Source organism: Octodon degus, unplaced genomic scaffold (genome assembly GCF_000260255.1).
Source record: "Octodon degus isolate 3935 unplaced genomic scaffold, OctDeg1.0 scaffold00020, whole genome shotgun sequence".
NCBI classification, from domain to species: Eukaryota; Metazoa; Chordata; class Mammalia; order Rodentia; family Octodontidae; genus Octodon; species Octodon degus.
The window spans coordinates 1,817,161-1,841,775 of record NW_004524596.1 but is presented as its reverse complement, the minus strand read 5'-3'; the positions used below and the strand labels follow the sequence as shown (position 1 = coordinate 1,841,775).

Below are 24,615 nucleotides of genomic sequence, written 5' to 3'. Positions count from 1 at the left end.
GAACTCAGGCCCTTGCACTTGCAGGGAAGCGCTTATTCTACTGAGCCATCTCCCGGCCCCCCTTTTTATATTTTTGACAGAATGTCTTGCTAAGTTGCTAAAGTGCCCCAGACTAGACTGGAACTTGAAATCCTCCTGTCTCAGCCTTGCAGAGTGCTGAGATTATAGGCATGTACCATCACACTTGGCTTAAATATCTTCCAATAATATAGTCTCTCTGTGAAAAAACAATTCATATGCAACTAATACTAAGGACACCCAATCTTATTCCAAGATTTAAGAAATGGTACAGTATCCAACACCTATGGACACACATCCATTAGTAAGTACCTCTGATTAGTTAAGCATGAAAAAAAATAGTGAATTTCCATGGAAGTGTATGATTTTTTTCCTAAGTTGTCAGAACACAAATATTCATTAATTTCTTTGGACCTAACTTCTCTATCAGTGGAACTGCCTGTCCTTTGATTTTCTAATGTGTATCAGGAAATAGGCATTGAACACAGGGCCTTAGAACTGAGCTACATCCTCCTTAGCCCTTCTCCTTAACCTTTTTTGTATTTTTTAAGACAGGAACTAAGTTGGGTGTTGTGTTGTGTTCTGTTGTGCTTTGTTTTGATCTAGGGTACCATGAAAAACCACTGAGACACTAAACTACAGGGAACCAGCAAGACACTGAACAGAGAGAGACGGACAACTCTGAGACTATCAAGTTAGGTCGGCCAGCTCCAACAGTGAGCACAGTACGATACAGGCTTCTAGCAACAAAATCCTGTCTGGAAATCATTCTCTACTTATCATACACAGCAATCAGGACAATGTTCCCCTTAGAGAAGGGACAAGAGATTGGGGTATGTGTTTGCATTTTATCACTCCAAAGGGGCTTTGAAAACGCCTACTCACACCACATTTAGTGATTTTTCTGTGTTTAATGAACTGTCCCCGAAGACTGGCAAAACTTTACCCTAAGAATAGACTAACACAGACCTAAAAGGAGCACAAAGCTGAAGAATGTGTCGAAGTGGCCTTTCATTCCGTGTTCCTGATGGGGGGACGGTGGCAAACGCACAGGCATGGAATCCAAGCCGGAGACTGAGCCCACGTGGTAGCTCACGGTCTGTGAGCCCCCGTGGGACACCTGCGCTGCTCAGCCCGGGGCTCGCAGCCGGTCTCGCAGCTCCCAGCGCCGCACATCTGCGCCGCCCGCCCGTCCTGAATCACCACGGCACCTGGCGAAGGAGGCCGGGTGGGAAATGTGCGCTCAGCAAACAACATCCTTTCCGGTAGCTTTGACTTTCTAGATCTCTCTCAGTCGTGCTAACTGGAATGGTCTAGAGAAGCCAGGCTTGACCTGAGCCGCGCCTGCCTTCCCCGCAGGGCTCTGCTCTGCACTGCCGCTGGGGTGGAGCCGCCCTCCAGGGACAGAAGCAGCGCAGGGGTGTTAATAGGCTCGCTGAAGCTGCAGCCCACAAGCCAGCATTTAGCAGGCTAGGAGGCCTCTGCGCTTTGTAAGAAAACTGATCTCACATGATGATTAGAAGCAGACAAACATTTTTTTTTTCTCTTCAACATGCAAATCATACTTTCATTGTGAATTTTAAATTCATCCTGGCTTTTTTTCTGTTGTTGTTGTTGTTGTTGTTGTTGTTGTTGTTGTTGTTGTTGTTGTTGTTCTTCTTCTTCTTCTTCTTCTTCTTCTTCTTCTTCTTCTTCTTCTTCTTCTTCTTCTTCCTCTTCTTCCTCTTCCTCTTCTTCTTCTTTTATCAATCCCTGTATAGTACTGGGTATGGAACCCCTGGCTTTCACATTAAGCCACTTCTCCAAGCCTTCTCTTAGTCTTTCTTTTGTGACAAGGACTCCCTAATTCACCAAGTTTCCCAGGCTGGGCTCAAACTTGTAATTCTCCTGCCTCAATCTCCCAGAGTGCTGGTTACAGGCATGTACAACCATCCCCAGCCCAGGCATTTTTATAAGTTAAAGTAAAACATCTAAAATTTAGCAGCATACATTTATTAAACTCATTGTCTCCGTCTCATTAAATGAGATACTGTCTATTGTGGTACTGAAATTCCGAGCTAAATGAAATGCTTCAAGAGTTTTGTGAATTATGATGAGCATTGTAAATTTATTAAATCTAATTTTATGTTGAGTGAAGTGTGTGTGTGTGTGTGTGTGTGTTTACAAAGCCTCGAAAGCTATAACTTACCCTTAAGATAATTCTTTCTGGGGGTCCTATATGTAGGTGTCTCACAGAGGATACAAGGAATAAAAGATCAATAATAAAACAACTATGGGAATGATGGCTTTCCTCTATATTACTGTCCTATATGAATGAAGAAATAATTCTCAAACTGTCAGGCTGTTCCATTGGTAAAATGGGAAATATATATATATATATATATATATATATATATATCCAATCTTCAATCTTTAGAACAAAGACTAGCATTGTAACCATTTATTAGAAATGATGAATAATGGAGTTTAGAACTGATCCTTAGAGAGAAAACAATACCCACCGATTTAGAATTTCTAGGCTCCAGCACCAGTGACAGTTTATAAATATCATCTTCCGTGTGATAGAGGTCCAGAGACAGCTGCAATGGAAGTAAAAAGGATAAGTAAGTGTGTTCAATCATGCTTTTCTACGTACATTGCTGAAGTATTTTTCAAATTCAACATTTAAGTCTAATGTCCAATAATATGAATGAATACAAAAACATTAGAAGGTGGCACATGGAGGTAGAAAATGAAACATACAGGAGGTAAACGAAATCCTGCTGTGATCACGAGTGTTGCTAAGAACCATCACTCAGCTCCTCCACAACATGTACAGAACAGCTCTTAAGTGCTAACTTCTGTGTGTGTGTGTGTGTGTGTGTGTGTGTGTGTGTGTGTGTGTTAGAGATACAGTCTCACTATGTAGCTCAGGCTGGCCTTGAACTCACCTCACGATGATCTTCCTGCCTCAGCCTCCTTAGTGCTGGGAACATAGCTGGGTGCCACCCTGTCCCTAATCAATAAGTTCTGAGCCACAGGCAAAGGATACTTGACATTTTTCAGGCTCAAGGCAAGGACAGATGCATAGAGTAAGAATTAAAAGTAATAAGTACTGTCTTCAAGGTTTGATTAAAGAACTGCAGAAATAAAGAAACAACTCAGTTTCTATTATTATAAAACACTATGTTAAGTCCTGGTGGTTACAAAATACTGAGAAATTGTTTCCTGCCCTGAAGAGCCCGGCAGTTTATTTGAGTAAGCTGAAGACACAGACCATGTCCACACCAGTCACGCTACCAGTGAGGTTAGCTGCCCACATTAAATGCTACAGATATCATTCAGGGAGGCAGCACAGAAAATGTGTAAGAGCAGAGATTCTATGGGGCAGCCTAGGAGCAAATATTGGTTGGAGAGCCAGTTCATTATGAAAGTGAGGTGGGATACCTGAAGGGATTTCTCCCTCAGTACTAGAGACTGACACCAGATCCTCCTGTGTGCTAGGCAAGTGCTCTACCCCTGGGCTACATCCCTAGTCCTTTTTATTGAGACAGGATCTCCCCAAGTTGCCATCCTCCTGCCTCATCTCCCAAGTAGCTGGGTTTACAGGTGTGTGCCATTGTTCAAAAGGAATGTTTTAACAGAAATACTACAATGGTACTCTAATGTATTAATGAGGGGAGGGAAAGTCTATGGGTACAATTCAACTAGAGTTCTTTCCTCCTAGCTCCACAGTAAGGGAAATCTGTGACCATAAATGGGATCTGACAACGGCTCTCTCTAGGGCAGCAATTGGGAGACATCTGATCTGTGATGATTCAGGCGCAGTCACTGTTGGACTATGGCAACTGTCACACTGACAAATGATACCAAGTCACCCAACTCTTCTCTTTTGTCAATTCAGAAATCTGGAGTTTTACGTAATATTTAAACACTTGCAACTGGCAACCTTTAGAGTTCTACATGGGCAGAACAAAACACATTCTCCCCCGGCAGTTTGCCCACCATCTACTGAATTCCCCAATTGAGGACTCTGCTGAGTTTGAAGCCTCATGAAAGTAACTAGCATCTCTGTCTGTCCCTCATCTATGCACTGATCCCCACTTGAAGACTCATAGTTTGAGAATTCCATAAATAAGCAGAGAAAACCAAGTAACCCCTCCCTTCACAAGTTAATCACAGCCTTGCGGAGCTGATCCCTGCCTGCTGCCTCAGCTTCCAGGCCCAGATTGACTGCGTGGCATCTATATCTGCTGATAAGATGATAGGAGCACCTTGACACCCAACCAGAGACCCAGACAAACCACACACGAAGTCAGGAGGTGCTCTTGCAAAAGACACAAACCCTTCTGGGGTATTTTCCATGTCAACCAAACAGGTGACACCTAGATATGGAAATGTTTTTGCCTCCTATGTCTGTTTTCTCCTCACTAGGGGTGTGAATCTGTCCAAGCAGTTAACTTCCCTGAGCTTCAGTCTCCTGCCCTGTAAAATGGGAGTCAGAAACAAGCGCTCCCCTCCCAGGACTTCAGGCAAGCATGTGTCCAGTTGGGCTGCTGAGGAGGTCCCAGCTGCAGGTTTGCTTGTAGTCAGTGCAGCAGCCCACGATGCCAGGCTGCTTACGTGTGAGTTGGAAGCTGCACTGGGGGCTACTGCTGCCCTCTCTGCTTTGCCACCCTTAATCCACCTCCTGTCACAGACTTTTGGGCCTTGAGGCCTGCCCAACAAGTGGCCTGTTCTGTGCTCTCCACACACTGTTGATGCCATAGACAGGCTCTCACTCTGGCTCAAGCATGTTTGCTGACCCTAGATGCTTCTGACAAATGCTCTGCTCCACTGTGTCAGACAATGGTGGTTACATTTACTGGCCAATCCTTTCAGCAAAGGTGGTTAAAGATTTATTCTTCATGTTAGGTTCCACTTTGTCATAAATGTTTATTGTACAACAAAATATACTTGGGCATCAAACTCCCTCCACTCATCATTTTTGCAACTCTTCTCTCTTTTTTTTTTTTTTCTTTTTCAAAAATGTGACTTTAAAAATACAGGGGCTTTCCAGTCATTTGCATATACTCAGAACAGTAAAAGTAACGGATCAGGCTAAGAATAGTCTGAAAATAATTATACTGTTTTGTATATCATGAAACAGAAGCCTTGGTTTTCAAAGCTCCTGGTTCCAGATGGTCCCTGAAAGCAAGAACTACCCAAGTCTGACACCTTGGGATATGGCCCTCCTGCTTCGCACACCCTGTGCTGCTCAGAGGGCCAAGGACACAGGGATAAAGGTGACCGAGCCCTGCCCTCGTAAATCTTGTCCTCTGACTTACTACACACCTGTGATTGGGTTGGAGAGAGCTACTACTGTTATCATCACTGTGGCCCTGGGGATTGAACGCCGGGTCTTCATGCTGAGCTGTGTTTTCAGTTCTTTTTTTGAGACAGATCTTGCTACCTTGCCAATTTGTTCAGGTTGGGCTCAAACTTGCAGTCCTCCTGCTTCAGTGTCACAAAGTGATGTGACTATAGGCACGTACTATCATGCAAGCCAAGAGGTCAAGAGGTATTATTTTGCACAGATATGAAATAAAGTACATTGGATGCTAGTGGTGTGCCTACACTAACAGCAACCACAAAAAAGTGCATTCAAAACAAACCACCTGCTAGAGTTTGTATCTTTGTGTGTGTGTGTGTGTGTGTGTGTGTGTGTGTGTGTGTTACATCTCCAGCCCTTTAAAAGTTATTACTTTGAGACAAGGTCTTGTTTAGCCACTAAATTGCCCAGTGATCTTGCAGTCCTCCTGCCTCAGCCTCCTAGAGTGCTTAGAAACCTTTTCTCTTTATAAATCTCTTTATCTTAGATATTTGTTATAGTGACAGCAAGCTGACTACTTCACAAGGGAAAAAAATGCCCCAAGCTGGAGTACAGACGTTTCTCAAGTGCTAACCATTTGTCCTTTATGAATCTGTTTCTTCATTTATAAGAAAGAAAGAGGGAGAACAATATGATGCTTACTTTCCAGCATAAGCTGCATAAAGGACATTTCTTGAGACTTCATCAAAGAAATGTATGTGAAAAGTGCTGTGAAATCTATTTCTATTGTTGGCAGTGCTGGGGATTGAACCCAGGGCCTCAGCACTGAGCCACATCCCCATCCCTTTTAAAATTTTGAGACAGTCTCATTAGTTGCCCAGATTGGGCTCAAACTTGCAATCCTCCTGTCTCAGCTTCCTAGAGTACTGGAACTACAGGCATGTGCCACCACTTGAACCAGCAATGGTTCAAGAAAATGCAACCATTTCTGGGCAGCCTACTGCAGAGTAGCCTTTAATAATTGTGGTCTAACTTAAGAGTTCTCATTTTCTACCCTTCAGGTCCCTCGATCATATATTGGTCACTGCACCTTGGGGCATGTTCGGATGAAAACAATCACTTCAAGCTGAACTTTGACTTGGAGAGCTTCAGTGACATGCTTACAGGCCTGAAGGCAACTGCAGCCCATCGTGCGGTTCTAACCTAAATATGCTCGAGCTTCATGAAACGGGCACTGGGTCAGATGAGGAACATGCGGTGACATCTCCATCCTCACAGTGAAGAGTGAGCTCCCCAGGGGCCTAGAAGAAGGGGTGTGCCTTCCTGTGCCCTGAACTCCTCCGTGCTGAGGTGAGGGGAAGCATCCTGGCTCTGAGGGGTCACTGGCTGAGGCTCTGTGATTCAAGTGCAGGGTGGTGCTGTCCTCAGGAGCCCACGGGCCAGGGCTATGAGTGGCTCCTTGTTTTCAGACTTCCATCAGTATTTACTTCTAGCAGTTTAGTGCTGGAAGACACTTCCCAGATAAGCACAACACCCTGATCCATGGAAATAAAGCTGAACAACTCCAGAGGCAGGGCTGGAAGCAAGACCTTCCATGCAGACTGGGCCACCACACTGTGACAGGCAATACTGTGCTGTGGTGCTTGGTTATACCGAGAATCAACAAATGGAATAATATCAAATTCAGAAGCCTCTTCACAGTAAAGGAAATCAATATAGTGCAAAGACAACCTACAGAATAGGAAAAATAGAGCATATTGCCAGCTACACCTCAGAGAGAATACTAATATCTAGAATAAAGAATTTATTAAAAATTAGACACCTCAAAACAAAAGACTCAACCAAACACTTGGCAATTGAAATGAATAGACATTTCTCAGAAGAAGAGACATAAATGACCGATAAATACATGAAAACATATTTAGCATCTTTGGCCAACACAGAAATGCAAATATAAACACCACGATTCCACCTTACTCCAGTAAGAAAGACCATTATCAAGCGCTCAAGCAACAACTATTGCTATAATTCCAGCACTTAGGGGGCTAAGCCAGGAGGACTAAGTCATGAGTTTAAGCCCAGCCTGAACTATATAGTCTCAGTGAACAAACTAACTTCCATCTCTACAATGAATGCTGGTGAGGCTATGGGGAAAAAGAAACCCTTCTACACTGTTGGTGAGACTATAAGCTAGTATACCAGTATGAAAATCAGTATGGGAATTTCTCAAAAACCTAAACATAGAAATTCCTTTCCTAGTATCTTTGTGAAGATCTTAGGTTGTAATATATAAGCATACTCAGGTTCACAACAGCGTGACTCAAAATAGCTAAACCACAGAAGTGGCCTATATGCCTATCAACAGACTCAAGGATAAAGAAAATTTTGTGTTAGGGCTGGCAAGATAGCTCAGCAGACTAAGTGCCTGGTTAAGCAAGTGCAGGGGCCAGGGTTCGATACCCCATCCCGGATGCCACACTATCCCTCCCCAGAGCATGCTGAGCCTGCAACAGAGTCCAGGAATGGTGGCACAAGCCTGTAATCCCAGAACTGGGAAGGCTGAAAACAGGAGGATCACTGTAAGTCCAAGCTGCGTAGTGAGACCCTGTACAAAACACATTTTTTAAAGAAGAAAATATTGTGTTATACATAATGGAGTACTATTCAACCACTAAGGAGGATATAGTTGAGCCACTTGTAGGAAAACAGATGGATCTTAAGTCCACAGTACTAAGTGAGATGTCAGTCACAAAAGCTTAGATATTACACAGTTTCTCTAATATGAGAGACTCAACATATAAACAATGTAAAGAGCAAAATGGAAGAGAACAGGGAGATGGACTCTATAGAGATGGAAAGGGGTTCAAGGGAAGGAGGGGTGGGGGACCAGGAAGAAAATGATTGTGATGCGATATGCACATGTATTTAACCCCCAAGCATAATGTAATCCCTACAGACCACAGCATATAAAATTTTGGGGCAGCAAGATAGTTCAGCAGACTAAGTGCCTGCTTTGGCAAGCACAGGGATCAGGGTTCAAGCCCCAGTCCCGCCTGCCACACCAGCCTCACTCCTGGGGCACATAGCCTGCAACCAAGTCTGGGCGTGGTGCTGCATGCCTATAATCCCAGTGCTGGGGAGTCTAAAAACAGGAGGATCACTGCGTCCAATCTTCATAGTGAGACCCTGTACCAAATACATAAAAAAAAAAGAAAAAAAAATTTCAGTATATCTAAGCCCAGGCAGAGAAAAAGAATAGGGATTTTGGCATTCTTTTTCTTTTTGCTTTTCTTCCCATGCTTATTAAAGTGGAATCTCTATGTTTTAATATGCATTTCTCGATTGGCCAAAGATGCTGATTTTTTTTCACATATTCATTGGTCAACTGTATTTCTTCTTCTGAAATGTGTCTATTCATTTCAATTGCCAAGAAAAAATTAGGGCCAAGGGGTCAGCAAGATAGCTCAGCAGACTAAAGTGCTGGCTTAGGCAAACATGGGGACAGTGGTTTGATTCCCTGGCACCACATGCCATGCCAGCTCCACGCCCAGGGTGGGCTGAGCCAGCCAGAGTCCAAGCATGGTGGTGCACACCTATAATCCTGTTGCAGGGGAGGCTGAAAGCAGGAGGATCGCCATGAGTCTGAGCCGCATAGTGAGACCCTGCAACAACCAAATACATGAAGGAAGAAAGAAAAGAAAGAGAAAGAGAAAGAGAAAGAGAAAGAAAGAAAGAAAGAAAGAAAGAAAGAAAGAAAGAAAGAAAGAAAGAAGGAAAGATGCCTAAGATGTTTGAAATGCAGTGAGATACTGAGGTTAAGCTTGATAGCCTAAATCGTTTGATAATAACGATAAGCTTGTCTTCTGGATGGTTAACAACCTAAGTTTGCAGACCAAAATTAGAGAAAAAGGAGGGCCACAAGGAAAGCCAACATTTTGGCCTTAGCCTTCCAAGGTCAATTAAGACTCAGGACATATGAGAACTTGTACTGTAACGTCATGTACCTCGGTAGTGTCCCAAATTTTCTGATCAAGAAGATTATGGGGCCAAAGAGGAAAGTGATCGATGACGTAGAGTGTGCCTAAGGAGAGTCAAATGGGGAGAAGACACTCTCTCAGGCTTCGACAGAGAGCACATTGGCCAAGCAATGGCTGTGACTCATCCACATGCTGACACTGACAAATGTTCTACAATCTGAGGTACAGGATCTCAGGATAAATCCTGAGGGCATTTCATTGACCTTTTCAGACCAAAAAGCTACAACTGCATAGGTCCTGCTTTACCTTGGTCTTAACCATCCAGTAGAAAAGTATGAAGACGAAATATAGGAAATAAAGCCATGTTGTTATGTTGAGCTGTGGGGGACTCAGGTCAATAATTTCTGACATTGTCAGTTAAACAGAAGACTCAATGCTATTATGAGCTACTGGACTCTTTTAGAATATTTTGCTGAGTTTACACAACTATAATATTCAATAAGGGAACTTAAAAAAAATGGGGTATAACTATGAATGTCCATTTTGTATCTGTGTATTCAAAGTGGTTAGAACAGATATATAGTTGCATTCTCTTAATGAATAGAATGATTTGTTCTAATGGTGTTTGTAAATAGGATCCCAAGTCCACATCTTGTACAGCAATTAACCACTAAGAAGAATATATGCAGTGTGTTATTTGTTGAAACTATACTTGCAATTTGATTTGAAACTGTCTCATTGCTGTTTATCAATAAAATTTTGAAAAAAAAAAAAAAAGAAAGAAAGAAAGAAAGAAGGAAAGAAAGAAAGAAAGAAAAGAAGAAAATAAACTAGGGCCAAGCATGGTGGTGCATGCCTAGCACCCAAGTAGTCCTAGCACTTGGGAGGCTGAGGCAGCAGGACAGAGAATTTGAAGACAGCCTGGGCTACATATTGAGTTCAAGACCAGGCTTGGCTATGTAACAAGAACTTGTCTGAAAAAAAAATAAAATAAGGAATTATGTCTTCACTTTTATTTCTGGATTTTAGGTTTCCCCTTTATACTGAAATTGCATTCACAATTCTCAATACCTCTCCACGTGTCTAATTTCTTTTCATAATGTAACTCAATGCATTTATAACTCAGAATTAAATTTCCTACTCCATTAGAGTCTTTCCTTGGCATCAAGCATTGTCCAAATATAGGCATGCTCTGTGAAGTCATGCTCGACCTTGAGGACCCAGCCCTGACACAGACATCTGAAACTGAGCCACACCTTGGGCCTGGTCTTCAGACATCACCTGTGCCTGCGGTTGGCAGTCTAATTATGACTGCCACTCTGGTCACTTATTCATGGAAACAGATTTACATAGCAAATGGTTAATAAATGCAGGTGCTTGGAGTGTTGTGAATTGTGCCCCCCCACTTAGAGAAGGTCTATGTGTTTCTATTTGTTACATGAACTCAGCTCCCAAAGATCTGTGTTTTTCTTTGTGTGTTACATACTTTTGTTATCTTAAAGCATTATATGCCCTACACTGAGGGTCTATTCTTTGGAAAACAATTCCACTGCTTAGGAACAGTGGAATTACCAGAACCACACTCCTACTCCAGTGCAATGGCACTAGGGGACTCAGTTGGCAAAGTGTATGGGTAGTTCTTTCCTACAGACATAAAAGGAAAATAATTAATTCAGTACCACAGTCAAGTTTCAGAGACCACAGTGCTATCAACTCAAACAAGGAAGTAGTGCCTGCCTGGTTTCATCAAGAGTGAGAAAATGTGATTGGTGTTTCTCTCCACGAAGAATACACCAATAGAAATGTTCTCCTTCAGACATCTGTTCTCTAGAACCTGAAGACCAGCTAATCAAGTGTTCCAGGGATACCAACAAACACAAATTGTAGATGAAATTCTTTTGGCTGTCTGGCCTCACTCCTAAATGTAGTGTTCATCTCACTGAGTTCCTAAGGCACCAGGCACTACAGAAAGTGCTGCAGATGTGATGTTATAAGACATGTAAAAAGAAAAATATATATATATGTAATAAATATAATGGCAGAGTGACACCTCCTATTGTCAAAGAGAGTGTGAAGAACAAGAACAACATATTATTTTTTCAGAGGGAACAGAGAATGCTCTGAAAAGAAGGAGACCTCTGAATTTGAACCAGCACTCTGGATAGAGTGGCAAATAATTCTGTAAGAATGTACAAAACCCGGAAGTGGAAGGCAGCATTTCACAGTAGAAATACATGAAGCCCAATATTTCTCAAAGTCTCGTGTGATGTGGGAGAGAGTGAGGACAAAGCTACACTGAAGAACAGAGATAGAGTCCTGAAGGTTCTCAAGTGCCAGGCTGGGAATTGCATGCTGGAGGCATGGAGAGGTTAGGGATGGCACAGAAGGTCATAGGGGAGTCTGTGCACCATTGCAGGCTTTGATGAAAGCAGTGCAGTGAAGCTAAAAAGAAGCAGAGGTTTGGAGCACAAGGAGGTGATTATTACTGAAGAAGATCAAGGGCTAAGGATGTGGAGGTGCTGCTCTGGGGACTTCAGAAGGGGAAAGGCATGGGCAGAGACTGGTCCTCTGAAACTGATTTGTCCCAAGAGTATAGTCTCAAGTCATGCTGGTTATAGGTGCAGGGTTCCTCCTTCCTCATCTTTTAACATTTCTTCTCATCTACTGAGCTGTCAATCAATTTCCCCCAGAGTGAATGGCTGGCATACTTCTCTCCATGTTCCCTAGAACATGAGGTGCAGAAGGGTTAACTCAGATGTAGTCCCCTAGAACTCACGGTGAGCAGGTTGATCAAATCCATGTTGGGCTCTAAGTGGTGAGAGGCGTTCTGCAGGGAGACCAGTTCACTCAGGGTAACGGAGAGCTGGTGCATTTTCACAATGTTCACTTTGTTCTCCTCCATCCAGTCTGGGAAAATGACATGGACCGCTATCAAGTCTTTCAAGTGTACTCCAAGGATGGGGATTTTGAAACCATCACAGTCAGCAAAGGCCTTGCGGTAACTGCAATAATTGCCATTGGAGGAGACCAACTCTGTCATTTCATTCCAGTTCTGGGAACAAATGGAAAAGTAGAATTTTCAAACAGTTTTCTCTTTGCCCACCCCCAGGGCCTGCAATAAATATGTGGCTAGGAAATTCCTCAGCTACTGAGAGAAGTATCAGTTGTACCCACAGTGATGCAGGGGACTATTAACCAAGAAAAATAAAGTGAGCAAAGTGTACTAACTAGGTCTGGCTGGGAGACGCATAGCTTGTTCCGTTCAGCTACAAATCAGAAATAGCTGGCTCCTCTGCCTGCTTCCTAGTGATGGTGGGATGTAAACGATATTGTGTACACTTAGTAGGTTGCAACTCATAAAAATATTACAGTCCATAAACTTAAGCATACAATATATCATAACAGCTAGTTGTTCCAAGCAAGTTCCATTCCAGATATTAACCGAAAGAGAATCTGAACCACTGTAATGCTATAGAGTAGGAGAAGCTGCATTAGAATGAGAAGCAGCTGTGGATGTTTGACTGCACTGACTAGAAGACTGAACTTGAACAAATCAGCTCAGTTTTTGGATCTCAATTTCCTCTTGTATGGGAAAAAGGAGTTCAAATAAATAAGTTTTAAAGACACACTAGTAACGCCAAGCTTCTATGAGCCTCCATCAGAGTCTTATTCTTTATGACATTTAAATTTGTTTCACTTTTTAGTTGGAATTTAGTACAAAGTCAAAAGAAAACAAAACACATAATGAGTCCTATTGTATTTGGAAGGAGTGCAAAATTTGAGGTCAAACAATGGTACTTCTGTGGTTTACTTCCTCTTCCTTATTTGGAAAAGTCATTGGTGGTTGTTTTACAGCAACCAGATCTTTCTAATAGACCCCAATTATCATCAGTCTTCTCTTTCCCAAAACAGTTCATAGATAGAGCTGTGTCTGCCCACATAACCAAGAACAGGTTCTCATTTGCCATTATAGAAATTCCATCCCTCTGATTTGTGATTGGTTTAACAACATGAGCTCAAACCAATCAGGACACTGTACGTCCTGGCAACCATCACCAGTCCAGAGTGGACATAGCATGTGAGATGGCCCAATCTGTCTAAAAAGGTCTTTAATCCCATAAGGACAGGGTTAGAGTGAGAAGTGTTGTCTGTCTCCAAATTTCATGAACAAGGCAGGATTTTGGCATTCCTACAGACAGCCCAATCAGGCGGAAGCAAACAAGTCTAAAATGAAGCAAAGGAAACAAAACAAAGCCACATAAAACCCTAAGAAGACAGAAGAACTGAGGTAGGCCTCTGATCAGACCATATCTAAATCCTGCTCTGCCTCTGGACTTCTAGGTATGTTAGAAAATATATTTTCTGAGCTGAGAAGATAGCTCAGTGGTCTAAGCACCTCCCTGGCAAGTGCAAGGGCCTGGGTTCAACCCCTGGTACCACATGTCCTGCTGGCCCTGTGCCTAGCCAGCCACCAAAACTGGGCATAGTAGCACATGCCTGTAACCCCAGTGCTGGGGAGGCTGAGACAGGAGGATCACTACAAGTCTGAGCTGCATAGTGACACTCTGTACCAAATAAATAAATAAAAGATTTAAAAATTAAAATATAGTTCCTTATTATTTAATCAATTTGGATTTTTTTTCTTTTTTAACATAAAAACTAAACATGTCCTTACTGATAGAGCAAAGTACAGTTTTACAAGGGAATATTTCATAAGGGTAAAATGCTCCTCTTTGCTCGATAAGGGAAATAATTATGTACATGGTCTGGAAAGAAATATAGCAGCAAACTATATGTATTTGTGACAACTCAACCATAAAGCTGAGTATTACTATATTAGACCTATGTCTTCCCCTTCCTTTGTATCTTCTGCTTTATCAAGCACAGTTCTAAACAGAGCGGCCATTCAGTGACCCCATTTCCATGAAGGGAGAGGAGCAGTGATTTCTGTCTTATTCATCTGGCATCTTCCATGCATACCATAGTACCCACCCAATAGTAAGCACTCAACAGATATTTGTTGACTATTCACAACTGCAGTGCGTTAATCACACATGGAAGGGTTCTCATCGAAACACTTAGCATCAGTCTGTCCTGCTTTTCCAGGTGAACTCAGCTAGAGTGGCTGTCCCCGTCCCATTCTGTTTCCCATGGGCATCCTACTATGGGTTTAAGAAAAACACTTCTCCATTCTGAGGGATATTTGTTAGGGATATACTATACCTAAACAGCTTACTAATGTTTACTTACAATGAAGACCAAAATCCACTGTACCTTTGTAACCTCTGAAGAAAGGTGGGAATGGGTCTCTTTGAGGCGTGAAATGGAACTGTGACTAAGGCCTCCCACCACCGCCATCAAGGTGTTAAAATTTTTGAGCTGAAGGAGCTTCTGCAACAGAAATGTCTTAACATTAATAATTTGTAGGAATTTTTTAAATTTTCTGAACTTTCTGAGACCAAGGTAAACCTACGCACAATTTAAATAACAGAGACATAGTAAACAGTTGCATTGACTTAAAATGAAGTGTGAATATAATCTGCTAGAAAAACATATCAATAATTTTGACAGAAAAGCTAAGTATTGCTCTTTAAACCAATCTTGTTGCATTAAAAAAGTGTGATTTGTTCATTAGTTATCCATAAGTAGTTTAATCATTCATTGTCCTTATATTATAAACACCAAATATCCTCAAGACTTTTCTCAATATATTGAAGGGACATCCAGAATCCAAGAACCCCAGTCTGGTTACCAGACATACCTTTGCAACATTGATAAACTTTGTGATGACTTCTGCCCTTTGCTGGGGGGTTGGTTTGCTAAGAACCATCAACTGGACCCACTTAGAGATTCCATTAAATAAGGCAATCGATCTCTCCAAGGTTGGGTTATTCTCCAAGCAACCATGGATAACATAGCTTTGGTAATCGGTGAACTAGTAAAGGAAGATTCAGAGATACAGATTCAGAATGATAATGGAGCTTTTTGCAAAATCAGACATTAGACCACTGCACAGAAGACTGTGCTTTATAACAACAATTTAAATAACAGAGACATAGCAAATTATTCATTCCACTTAAAAAGATATCCTACAAGTTAAATACGTAGATACCTTTAACCAGTTATTTTGCTTCATTTCCAATACCACTTCCATATAACACAAATGCACAATATCACAGTATCAGGGAAGGGAAGAAAGGGTAAACGTGAAGGTAATGTTTCAGGGTATCCCAAATTTACTGAATCATAAGATCCTCTTTGGTTATATGTCAAAATGCTGGTTCTAGGAACACCCAAGACATAAGGGATGAATATCTCTAAGAATCTTCATTTTTAATATACTACTGATGATAAAAATATTTAAGATTCACTGCACTAAAGAACAGGAAATGAAAAATGAATATAAATATAATAACCTCAAATAGAAGTATTTTGTAAAAGTTGTTTCACAATAAAAGAGATAAAGGATCATACGAAGGAAGGCACCTCGTGAGCAGAATGTGCATATTCTCAGAAAGTTTAGCATGGACAGCTTCAAATATCTAGGATCCTGGGCTGAGGAGATAGCTCAGTGGTCTAAGCACCTGCCTGGCAAGCACAAGGACCTGGGTTAAATGCTGGATACCGCATACCTTGCCAGCCCCGGAACGGGCATATCATGCCAGCCCTGGAAGTAGGTGTAGTGGTGCACGACTGAAATCCCAGCACTAGGGGGACTGACACAGGATGATCACTATGAGTCTGAACTGTATACTGAGAACCTGTACCAAAAAAAGAAAAAGAAAAGAAATATCTAGGGTTCCTCTATCATCTGAGATGATTTCCTCCAATTCCTTGCTTTTGTGAATTGGTAAAGCTATGTCCAAGCAGGGTTGTTTAGTGAAAGATCAGCAAATTCATGCTTTTTCTAATCAAGCTGGCATTCTTTGCAAGTAATAATGTGAATCAGTTTCTGGTACCTTGGAAAAGGAAGAGGACTGACTTCCCTAAAGCTTGAGGAGACAAAGCAGAGTAGCTGGCTGATTACCAACCAATGTGGAAAGACTGTCAGAAATAGACAACAAAAAGAAGGAACTAGACCACAGTCAAGGCAAAAACAAGAGGCCCTATCAAGAGGGAGGGAACAAAGCCCTATCAAGATGAGCGGGGAAAAAATTAATTCAGGATCTCTAACACTGGGAAGGAAAGTCTGATGTTGAGAGTCTCCTTAAAACACAGAATTTCTATTTTCTCCCTAAACCCATAACTAAGCATTTATACAAACCTCAATCTAAATGTTTTCCCTCCAAATAAGGGCCTGGCAAAGCATGTTAACTTGGGGGACGTCAATGGCACTAGGAAAACTTTGAATGGTTAAATCTCTACTGAGTATTTAGAAAAAAATCTATGAAAGGAGACATTGAAAAACCGACAGAAATATAGCTCCAGAGCCATAAAAATCAAGACAGGATAATGTTTATCTTTGGTTAATAGGGATTGTTTCTGTGAATTAAGGGCAATTTTTCAGCAGATCACAGGGACAGGGGCTGCCAACGCTTCCGAGCATGAAAATGTGGGTCCTGGGAAAGTTGCCACAGTGGTTGCTATCCTTGGAAGAATAAATGTCAAGTTCCTTACTGAGATTCTCCTAAAAGATTTATGCTCCAGAAAAGTGAGGTGCTCTGCCAATTCAATGGGCTCCAGATGATCAAACAGCAGACAGGCCTTGCCTTTCTTGGATACTTTCTTCCTCTGAGTGACTCTTCTCATCCAATCATAAGAAGGACTAGAAAAGAAGATGGAGCTGGTCAGTGTGCTGAATCCCATTTCACTTGATGGACACGGTTGATCTGCAGACTCTGTAACACCGGGCCTGTTTCTGAGAGTTTATGCGAAATACACACCCTGTCCTTTGTACATGAAGAGAAATCCACTGACCCACTGCCAATAGAATATAGATTTAGAGTTGTTTTTCCAGATAGAGTGGTTTGCTCTAACCCATCCAGAGTCTCTCAGGTGGTTTTCCCTACAGTCAAGCAAGCTCTGGACCTTAAAGGTGAGGTCACGGATAGGTATATAAATCTGGCTGTTTAGAAGCTTCCCAATGGTTATTTAAGGTGAATGGAAACCACCAAAAACTAGCCTGTATTCTGACACTTTGGCATGATACAAATTATCTGGAAAAATTGTTACAAAGACAGAGGCCTGGACCTCATTGCCAGAGAATCTGATTTACTAGGAATGAACCTGAATGATATATATTTTAAACAAACATGCCTGATGGTTCTTCAATCAGTCACTGTTGAAGTATTTCAGGTTAAGAGATTATGGCAGGAATGCCTAAGACAAAAGAACAACCATTTGCAAGATGGTAATCATACATAGGATCATGAAATAATTTTCTCCATGTAAAGTTAGTCCATAGGAAACAAACCTAACACTAAATTCTTTTATTACTGAACAAACCAGTGTACCGCATCACTGAAGTCAACGTTTGTATAACCTTAGGTCAACCTCAGAAGCACCATGGTACAAGGCTTCTCAAACTGAAATAAGTGTCTAAATCACCCGGGGATCCTTATTTACTTGTGCATTCCAGCCAGGCATGATGGCACTGCCTGTAATCCCAGAACCCTGGTGGGCTGAGACAAGAGGATGTAAATTCAAGCCCAAGCTGAGCAATTTAGTAAGACCCTGCCCCGAAACTGGAAAAAAAAAAAAAAAAAGGTAGGTCAGTGGGGAAGGCCCTGGATTCAATCCCCAGTGCTGGAAAAAAGAAAGTACTGATTCCAGTTCAGCAGGTGGGGCCCAAGATTTTGCCTTTCCAATGAACACTCCAGAGATGCCAATATTACTGATCTGAAGACCACACAGTAAGTAACCAAGGCATAGGAGACATCGACTAGCTTCAGATTCAGAAACTAAATACTGAGAGTCTATTATGTGCCAAGTGCTTCCATATGCTATCTTATGTGCTTTTTGGATGCTTTTCATAACCCCATGAGAAATGCACTTTTCCCATTTTACAAATTGGTAGCCTGGAGAGGGGAGTTGTATCCAGTGTGTCTGTGTGCACCGCAGCTGGTTCTCCGTGAACCTGACCACAACTCTAGAGCTGTACAGATTCAGGTCGAGTGGGGCATTGCTAACCCTGCCCCAGAGCTTTGGACTTATCCAGTGTGAAAGACACTGGTGCCATCTTACATGCTGGATATGTCGATGAGGCTGGCATGTGCTTCATGTCCCAGTTGACTAGCTACTTCCCGGAATTCCTCAATCATGTGAATCAAACCAAGATCCAAATTAAACTCCGCAGGAAACTTCAGAATCCAGTACCTGAAAGGAATACAGCACATCTGACAGCTGGAAGCTTTCAAGTTGGGCGTCTGTGAGAACTGTTGTTCTACCACACAGACTACTTTTCATGCTGGATCGAATTACCCATCTCCTGTCCCCACCATCAACACAGGCTCTCTGCTTTCCTTCAGTCAAGAACTGAGATCCAGTGCCCTGAATTCTTTCTGACTCTCTGCAGAATGAGAGCAGAGAAGAAACGCACTCCCTAGTTCTCAGCATGGAAGGGAAAATGTGTGTGATGAAGAGGTTTAAAAGACTGAAGTCACCCTCTGTAAAATCTTATTCTGTCCTCCACTGGTATTCACCACTTTTGGGCTGTAGTCTTCAAGGTAAATTCTACCCCGACATTCCCAGAAGAAAGAAGGGCCATGTTTAATAAGCAGTAAAAGGGTCGGGGGGTCTGAGTAGATTCTTCGGTCAAACTAGGTCTACCACTTAGAGGAAAAGGAAATTGTTAACAACCCCAGAAACAGTAACTGCAAAGGAAGTAAAACAATATATTTACCTTATGAAATAGCAGATCTTCAGTCGAAACTCGTTGCAGCTATCTCCACTGGCATTTTGATACGTGCCCGAGTTAAAGAAAAAGTCTTTGTTGCCCTTGTAGACCCCTGCAGCTGACAGCTTCAACTCACAGCTCCCTAGTAAAAGGGCCATACTAGGGTATTTAGATTAAAGACTGGCCAGCTCTTATCCTAAAATCCCAATTCCAAAATTATCTAAATTCCAGAACTTCTTGAACACGGACAAGGATATAAGTAGAACATTCCAAACTGACCTTATGTGACAGATCATATTTAAAATGTATGCAAATTTAAAATATCTTATAATGACCAGCCAGACTGCTCAGCAGAATAAAGTGTCTGCTTAGACAGAGCACAGGGACTGGGGTTCAATCCCTGGCACCACAAATCCCTGGCCCTGCACCCGGGGTGCACTGAGATGGTGATTAAGACTGGGCATGGTGGGCCGACCAGATAGCTCAGCAAACTAAAGCACCTGCTTAGGCAGAGCACAGTGGCCAAGGTTCGATTCCCAGCTTGCCGTGCTGTGCTGGCCCCACCACCAGGGTGCACTGAGACAGCAATTGAGACTGGGCATGGTGGCACATGCCTGTAATCCCAGCACTTGGGAGGCTGAAAACAGTAGGATCACTAAGAGTCCGATCTGTGTAGTGAGACCCTGTAGATCCTGCACTAAATACTTTATATATATATATATATATATATATATACACACACACACATATACATATACATATATATGTATATATATATACATATATATATATCATACATTATCTTCAGGTTACATGTACAAGTTATACATGTAAAATAAGTGAATTTTGTGTTTAGACTCATTCTTAAGATTTCTCAATACACATAGGCAAATATTGTAAATTTTTTTGTCTTTTTGTCTGTTTTTTTTTTATGCAGTTTGAATGGCCCTTGAACTAATTTTGTAGCCCAGGCTGGCCTTCAACTTGTAGTGATCTTCCTGCCTCAGCCTCTCCAGTGCTGGGATTATAGGCATGTACCACCATGCCTGGATTTTTGTTTATTTTTTGAGACAGTGTCTCACCATATAGTGCAGAGTATAATCTAGGCTGGCCTTGAATTTATGGTAATCCCTCTCTCCCAGGCTCTTAAATCCAAGATCTGCAACACTCTGGTCCTAGGCACTTTGGGTAAGATATATATATAAGAGATAGACTACTTTAACACTGAGTGGTTAAAACCTGACTTGAAATTTCAGGGACTAAAATCTCCCTATAAGTGGGGACTGTATTACCAGCTACATCACTTTTAAACGCTTTTCAGGACTGAATTATGTACAAAAGTGGGAGGTTGCTGAAAGCACCTTCTTAGTGCTGGGGATGAAAACCCAGGTCCTGGCTCATGCTACGCCAGTGCTCTACCACCATGGTCGCACCCTCAGCTCTAGGCAAGTGTTTGTGTTCTGTTCTTATTTGAGAAGAAAATCTAAAGTTAGCATCCAACAATAAATTACAATAAACCTACTAAGATGTTCATTGGATCCTGCCAGCTAGGAATAATGTAAAATCTAAGTTGATACTTGTACCTAGGCCAGAGCAAATTATGTTGGCTGGCATCTTCACATTTCTTCACTGTGTCCTCTATACCCAGGATTTTGTTATCATAGGTGGAATAAATCCAGACTTGAATTGGTGCTAAACATTCATTCATTGTCATAGCAGTCAAAAGGTTTAAGACAAGTTAGTAGCACTCAGCTACAGCTTCTGTTTCATTTTACATCTTAGTGATTATTTTCAAGTAGAGCCAAGACGCCCAGTGGAGAGTCAACTCTTTGGTCTATCACCCAGCTGTTTCATCTAGACAGCTAAATATTCTTAAAACAGCTGGAAAACAGATGAAGCCTGTTTATTCATCTTAATTTACTGGTTTTTGGATAGACTTTATATCTAAATACAGAACTCGATTTATGACGGAAATGATTACACAGTAGTGAAAAAGATATATGCAGAGAAGTTTTTCTGCCAATTCAGTGGAAGATAAATACCATCGGTGCATCAGTAGGACAATTCTTGGCAAATAACTATTATCCAAGTCTCCATTGTCATCTGTTAAAAATAAAATAAGGGTAAAGAGATAATAGTACAAGTTTGCTTTTTTCCTAATGTCACTAGAAAAATAATAAGTCTCCAAAATTCTTCATAAACCCAGTTACTGTTTATTTTCTACTTCTGTTGGCATTTCTTTACAGGTTACACTGGGTGAACCTCACACTTTTCCTAGTTTATAGTTGATAGACTGAACAATAAAAATATAGAACTCTCAGGAAGATGTAATTTAAGGTAAATAGTGACTAGGGTTTTTGGTTTTGGTTTTTTTGTTTTGTTTTTTAGTATAAGTATGTCCCAGGCATTATTTAGGACATACACAAAATGTTGATTATCAAATATTGAAACTTAACTGATCACTCTGTATCTTGTCTGACAAACATGCTCTGCTCAGATAGATACCTGTGGTGATCAATTAAACAAGCCTCGTGTGACTATTTGTGTAAGAATCATCCAATGCAGGGGTTGATACATTCTAAAAAGCATATAGCAGTAAGGCCGATCATTCACTAAGACTTACATGGTGTGTACAGTATGGAACACAGTAGATTGTGCTGGCCACACTAGCAACATTTACAGCAGAACAGACCACACGCCCCAAGAAAGTTACCTGGGGTGTGAGAAAGGGGAAAATCCACCAGCCTTTCTGACAGGGCTCAATAGGAATTGCTTACGAATGACTGAGGTGACAGCTGAGGTGAGCCAGGAAACAGATTTTCAAAGACAAGATTATAATAAAAGCATGGAAATAGAAAGAGAGCAGGAAATGTTCCCGAAACATTAAGTAGAGAGTTTGGCTGGAGTCCAAGCTGTGGGCAGTTGAAAGAAAGAAATGTGGAGGGCAGTGAAACTAGAGACACAGATTGAGGCAGATCCGAAAGGCCTCAGCTACCATTGTATAGCCACTGAATTCTGTTCCACAAGTAACCTGAGTCGCATGTGAGGGAAAATAGAATGAAAATAGACAAAAGAAATGAATGACAAATGACACGTACCGAACATCTCAATGCAGGTGCTCAGCAGTTCGTCTAGCGTGGCTGCTTTCCCAAGGCTGCTGGACCCCATGGCTGCGGACCTGCGGTCAGAAGCCCGCCGACATTCTCAGCACCAGACAGGTCATCTCCACAGCAGAGCGAGCCAGTGATTTTCCTGCCCAGTCCTGGCCTCTGTTCTTAGTTACAGGGCAAGAAAACTCTACATAAGAAAGAAAGTTAATGGGTTAGATAGAGTTCAGACTCCATCAAAGCACTGCCTTCCTACCTGGAAAAAAAAATGACTCAGCAGTTGTCACTTTCTTGTGAAAAGCCTTAAAGGGACTGAGATGATATCAACCAGCATGAAGGTAAAATGCTTGCAAAATTGTTCCTCAGCATCTCTGGGATTTTGACACACAGAGATGTTCTATTAGAGACTGACCTATTTCACAGCAAAATGCTTTCTTTGCTTCTACCGTGCTGGGGGTTGAACCAAGACACTTATGTTAGGCCAGTACTCTACCTCTGAGCTATGTCCTCAGCCCCTTTCCAGTTTGAGACAAGGTCTTGCTGAGTTACCTGGGCTGGCCTTGAAGTTGTGATCCTCCTGCCTCAGCTTCCCAGGTAGCTGGAACTACAAGATCTGCACTGTCATGCTTGGCTTTGAAGTGTTTCTTTTCTTTTCTTTTCTTTTCTTTTCTTTTCTTTTTTTTTTTTTTTTGAGACAGGGTCTCACTATGCAGCCCAGGCTGGTCTCAAACTCACAGCAATCCTCTCCCACGGTCTCCTGAGTGCCAAGATTACAGATGTGTACCACCACATCTGAAGTGTTTTTAAAACAAAAATTTATACTTTTTTCACATGCTTAAGCAAGCACTAAGGCAATCAAGAACATTATATTACTTGGTTATTGTAAGTTTACATACAAAGATAAATTTTAGAATGGAAATCTATTAATAAATATTATCCTCACTGATAATATAAGTGTTCAACAACTGAAACAAAAATTTATAGAAACAAAAATTTATAAAAACAAAAATTAATAGGAACAAATTCTATCTGCCTCAATCCACTAATAGTAACATTAGTAGAAGTGAAAATACTAACAATCGTTTATCAAACGACCCCATTATGCCCTAGAAGTCATAAAAAACGCTTTACATATATTATTCAACCTGACCTTCATTACCATGCTGGGAGGTAGTGATTACTATTCCTTCAATGAGCTTGTACAATTCACAGAGATTTGGAAATTTAAAAAAAAAAAAATTAAGGCCTAGAAGCAGGACTTTGTCATAAAATAAGGCTTCTAGGTCTCCTCTGTCCCTCTTCTGACTTCCCCAACAGAGGATATCAAACTCATAAGTTTACTGCCAAGTCTACTGTGAAGAACATCACTCTTCCATGCCATGTCAGACAAGGGATATAGCCCAGATTACTGTCCACGACATGGGTAGAAGGAACATGTGGGGTGCACAGCTTTCATGTTGGACAGCACCACTGTGGGAAAAGGGACTGGAAAAGTCTTATGGTCACCCACCCTGAAAGCACCCTGCACGGGACACACCATCACATTAATTTACAGAGCAAGTCCATGGTGCTGGCTCCACGGAGGACTGGGCAAGACAAAGAAGCTATTGCAGAGTGAGTTTTTATTCATTTTGGAGCTGAGTGGTACATGAGGTCATTAGAGATTCATCTCGTAAGTGTTTCAAGTCCGTGTCTGTGTGCTTTCAAATTTTGTTTATGCTACTGGCAATCACAGAGCACCTGACCTGTTCCAGACCCTAGATTTGACACTGAGGCTGCCAAGATGAGCAAACTGTTGTCCTAGTAGTGCCTTTAATGGGCTCACACTTGGCTTCAAAACATAAATGAATGAATGGGAAAAGACAACCAACGTCTATGTGAGCAATTATACTCATGCAGTGGGGCTAGGGAAGAGTGGCATTTGAGGGGTCTGTTCCCCAAGCATACACCTAGAGAAAAAAATGTTTACTCTCAATTCATTCTGTATAAGAGCCATGGTTTTGGGGTCAAAGGTGACACTTTTAGAGATAAAAGCAAGATCTTAGACTTATACTGTGGAGATTTTATTTCAAGTATGCATCAAAACTAACACAACAGACTGGTGCAACCATTATGGAAATCAGTGTGGAGATTCCTTAGAAACCTAGGACTGGAAATCCCATTCAAGCCTGCTATCCCCCTACTGGGAATTTTCCCGGAGGAACTGAAAATGCCATATCATAGTGATATATGCGTACCTATGGTTATAGCAGCACAATTTGTGATAGCCAGAACTTGGAAATAACCAAAATGCCCATCACATGTGGAATGTTTGAAAAGATGTGGTACTTTTATATAATGGAGTACTACTCAGCTATAAAGAATGATAAACTTGAAGCCTTCATATTT

General features: G+C 41.6%; 1 protein-coding gene across 5 annotated transcripts in view; it reads right to left on the bottom strand.

The window, feature by feature from the left end:
- Positions 1–24,615, bottom strand: part of Rasgrp3 (RAS guanyl releasing protein 3) — a 120,951-nt gene that overhangs the window by 27,456 nt on the left and 68,880 nt on the right. For all 5 annotated transcript variants that reach the window (XM_023711239.1, XM_004627607.2, XM_023711240.1 and 2 more), the window contains exons 3-11: positions 22,219–22,417; positions 21,121–21,223; positions 19,127–19,189; positions 18,469–18,600; positions 16,903–17,050; positions 15,047–15,220; positions 14,560–14,676; positions 12,062–12,337; positions 2,520–2,597 (exon numbers count right to left, since the gene is read on the bottom strand). In XM_023711239.1, the coding sequence (XP_023567007.1) occupies positions 2,520–2,597; positions 12,062–12,337; positions 14,560–14,676; positions 15,047–15,220; positions 16,903–17,050; positions 18,469–18,600; positions 19,127–19,189; positions 21,121–21,223; positions 22,219–22,288 (1,161 nt within the window). In that variant the 5' untranslated portion in view covers positions 22,289–22,417. The remainder of the gene's footprint in view (positions 1–2,519; positions 2,598–12,061; positions 12,338–14,559; positions 14,677–15,046; positions 15,221–16,902; positions 17,051–18,468; positions 18,601–19,126; positions 19,190–21,120; positions 21,224–22,218; positions 22,418–24,615) is intronic.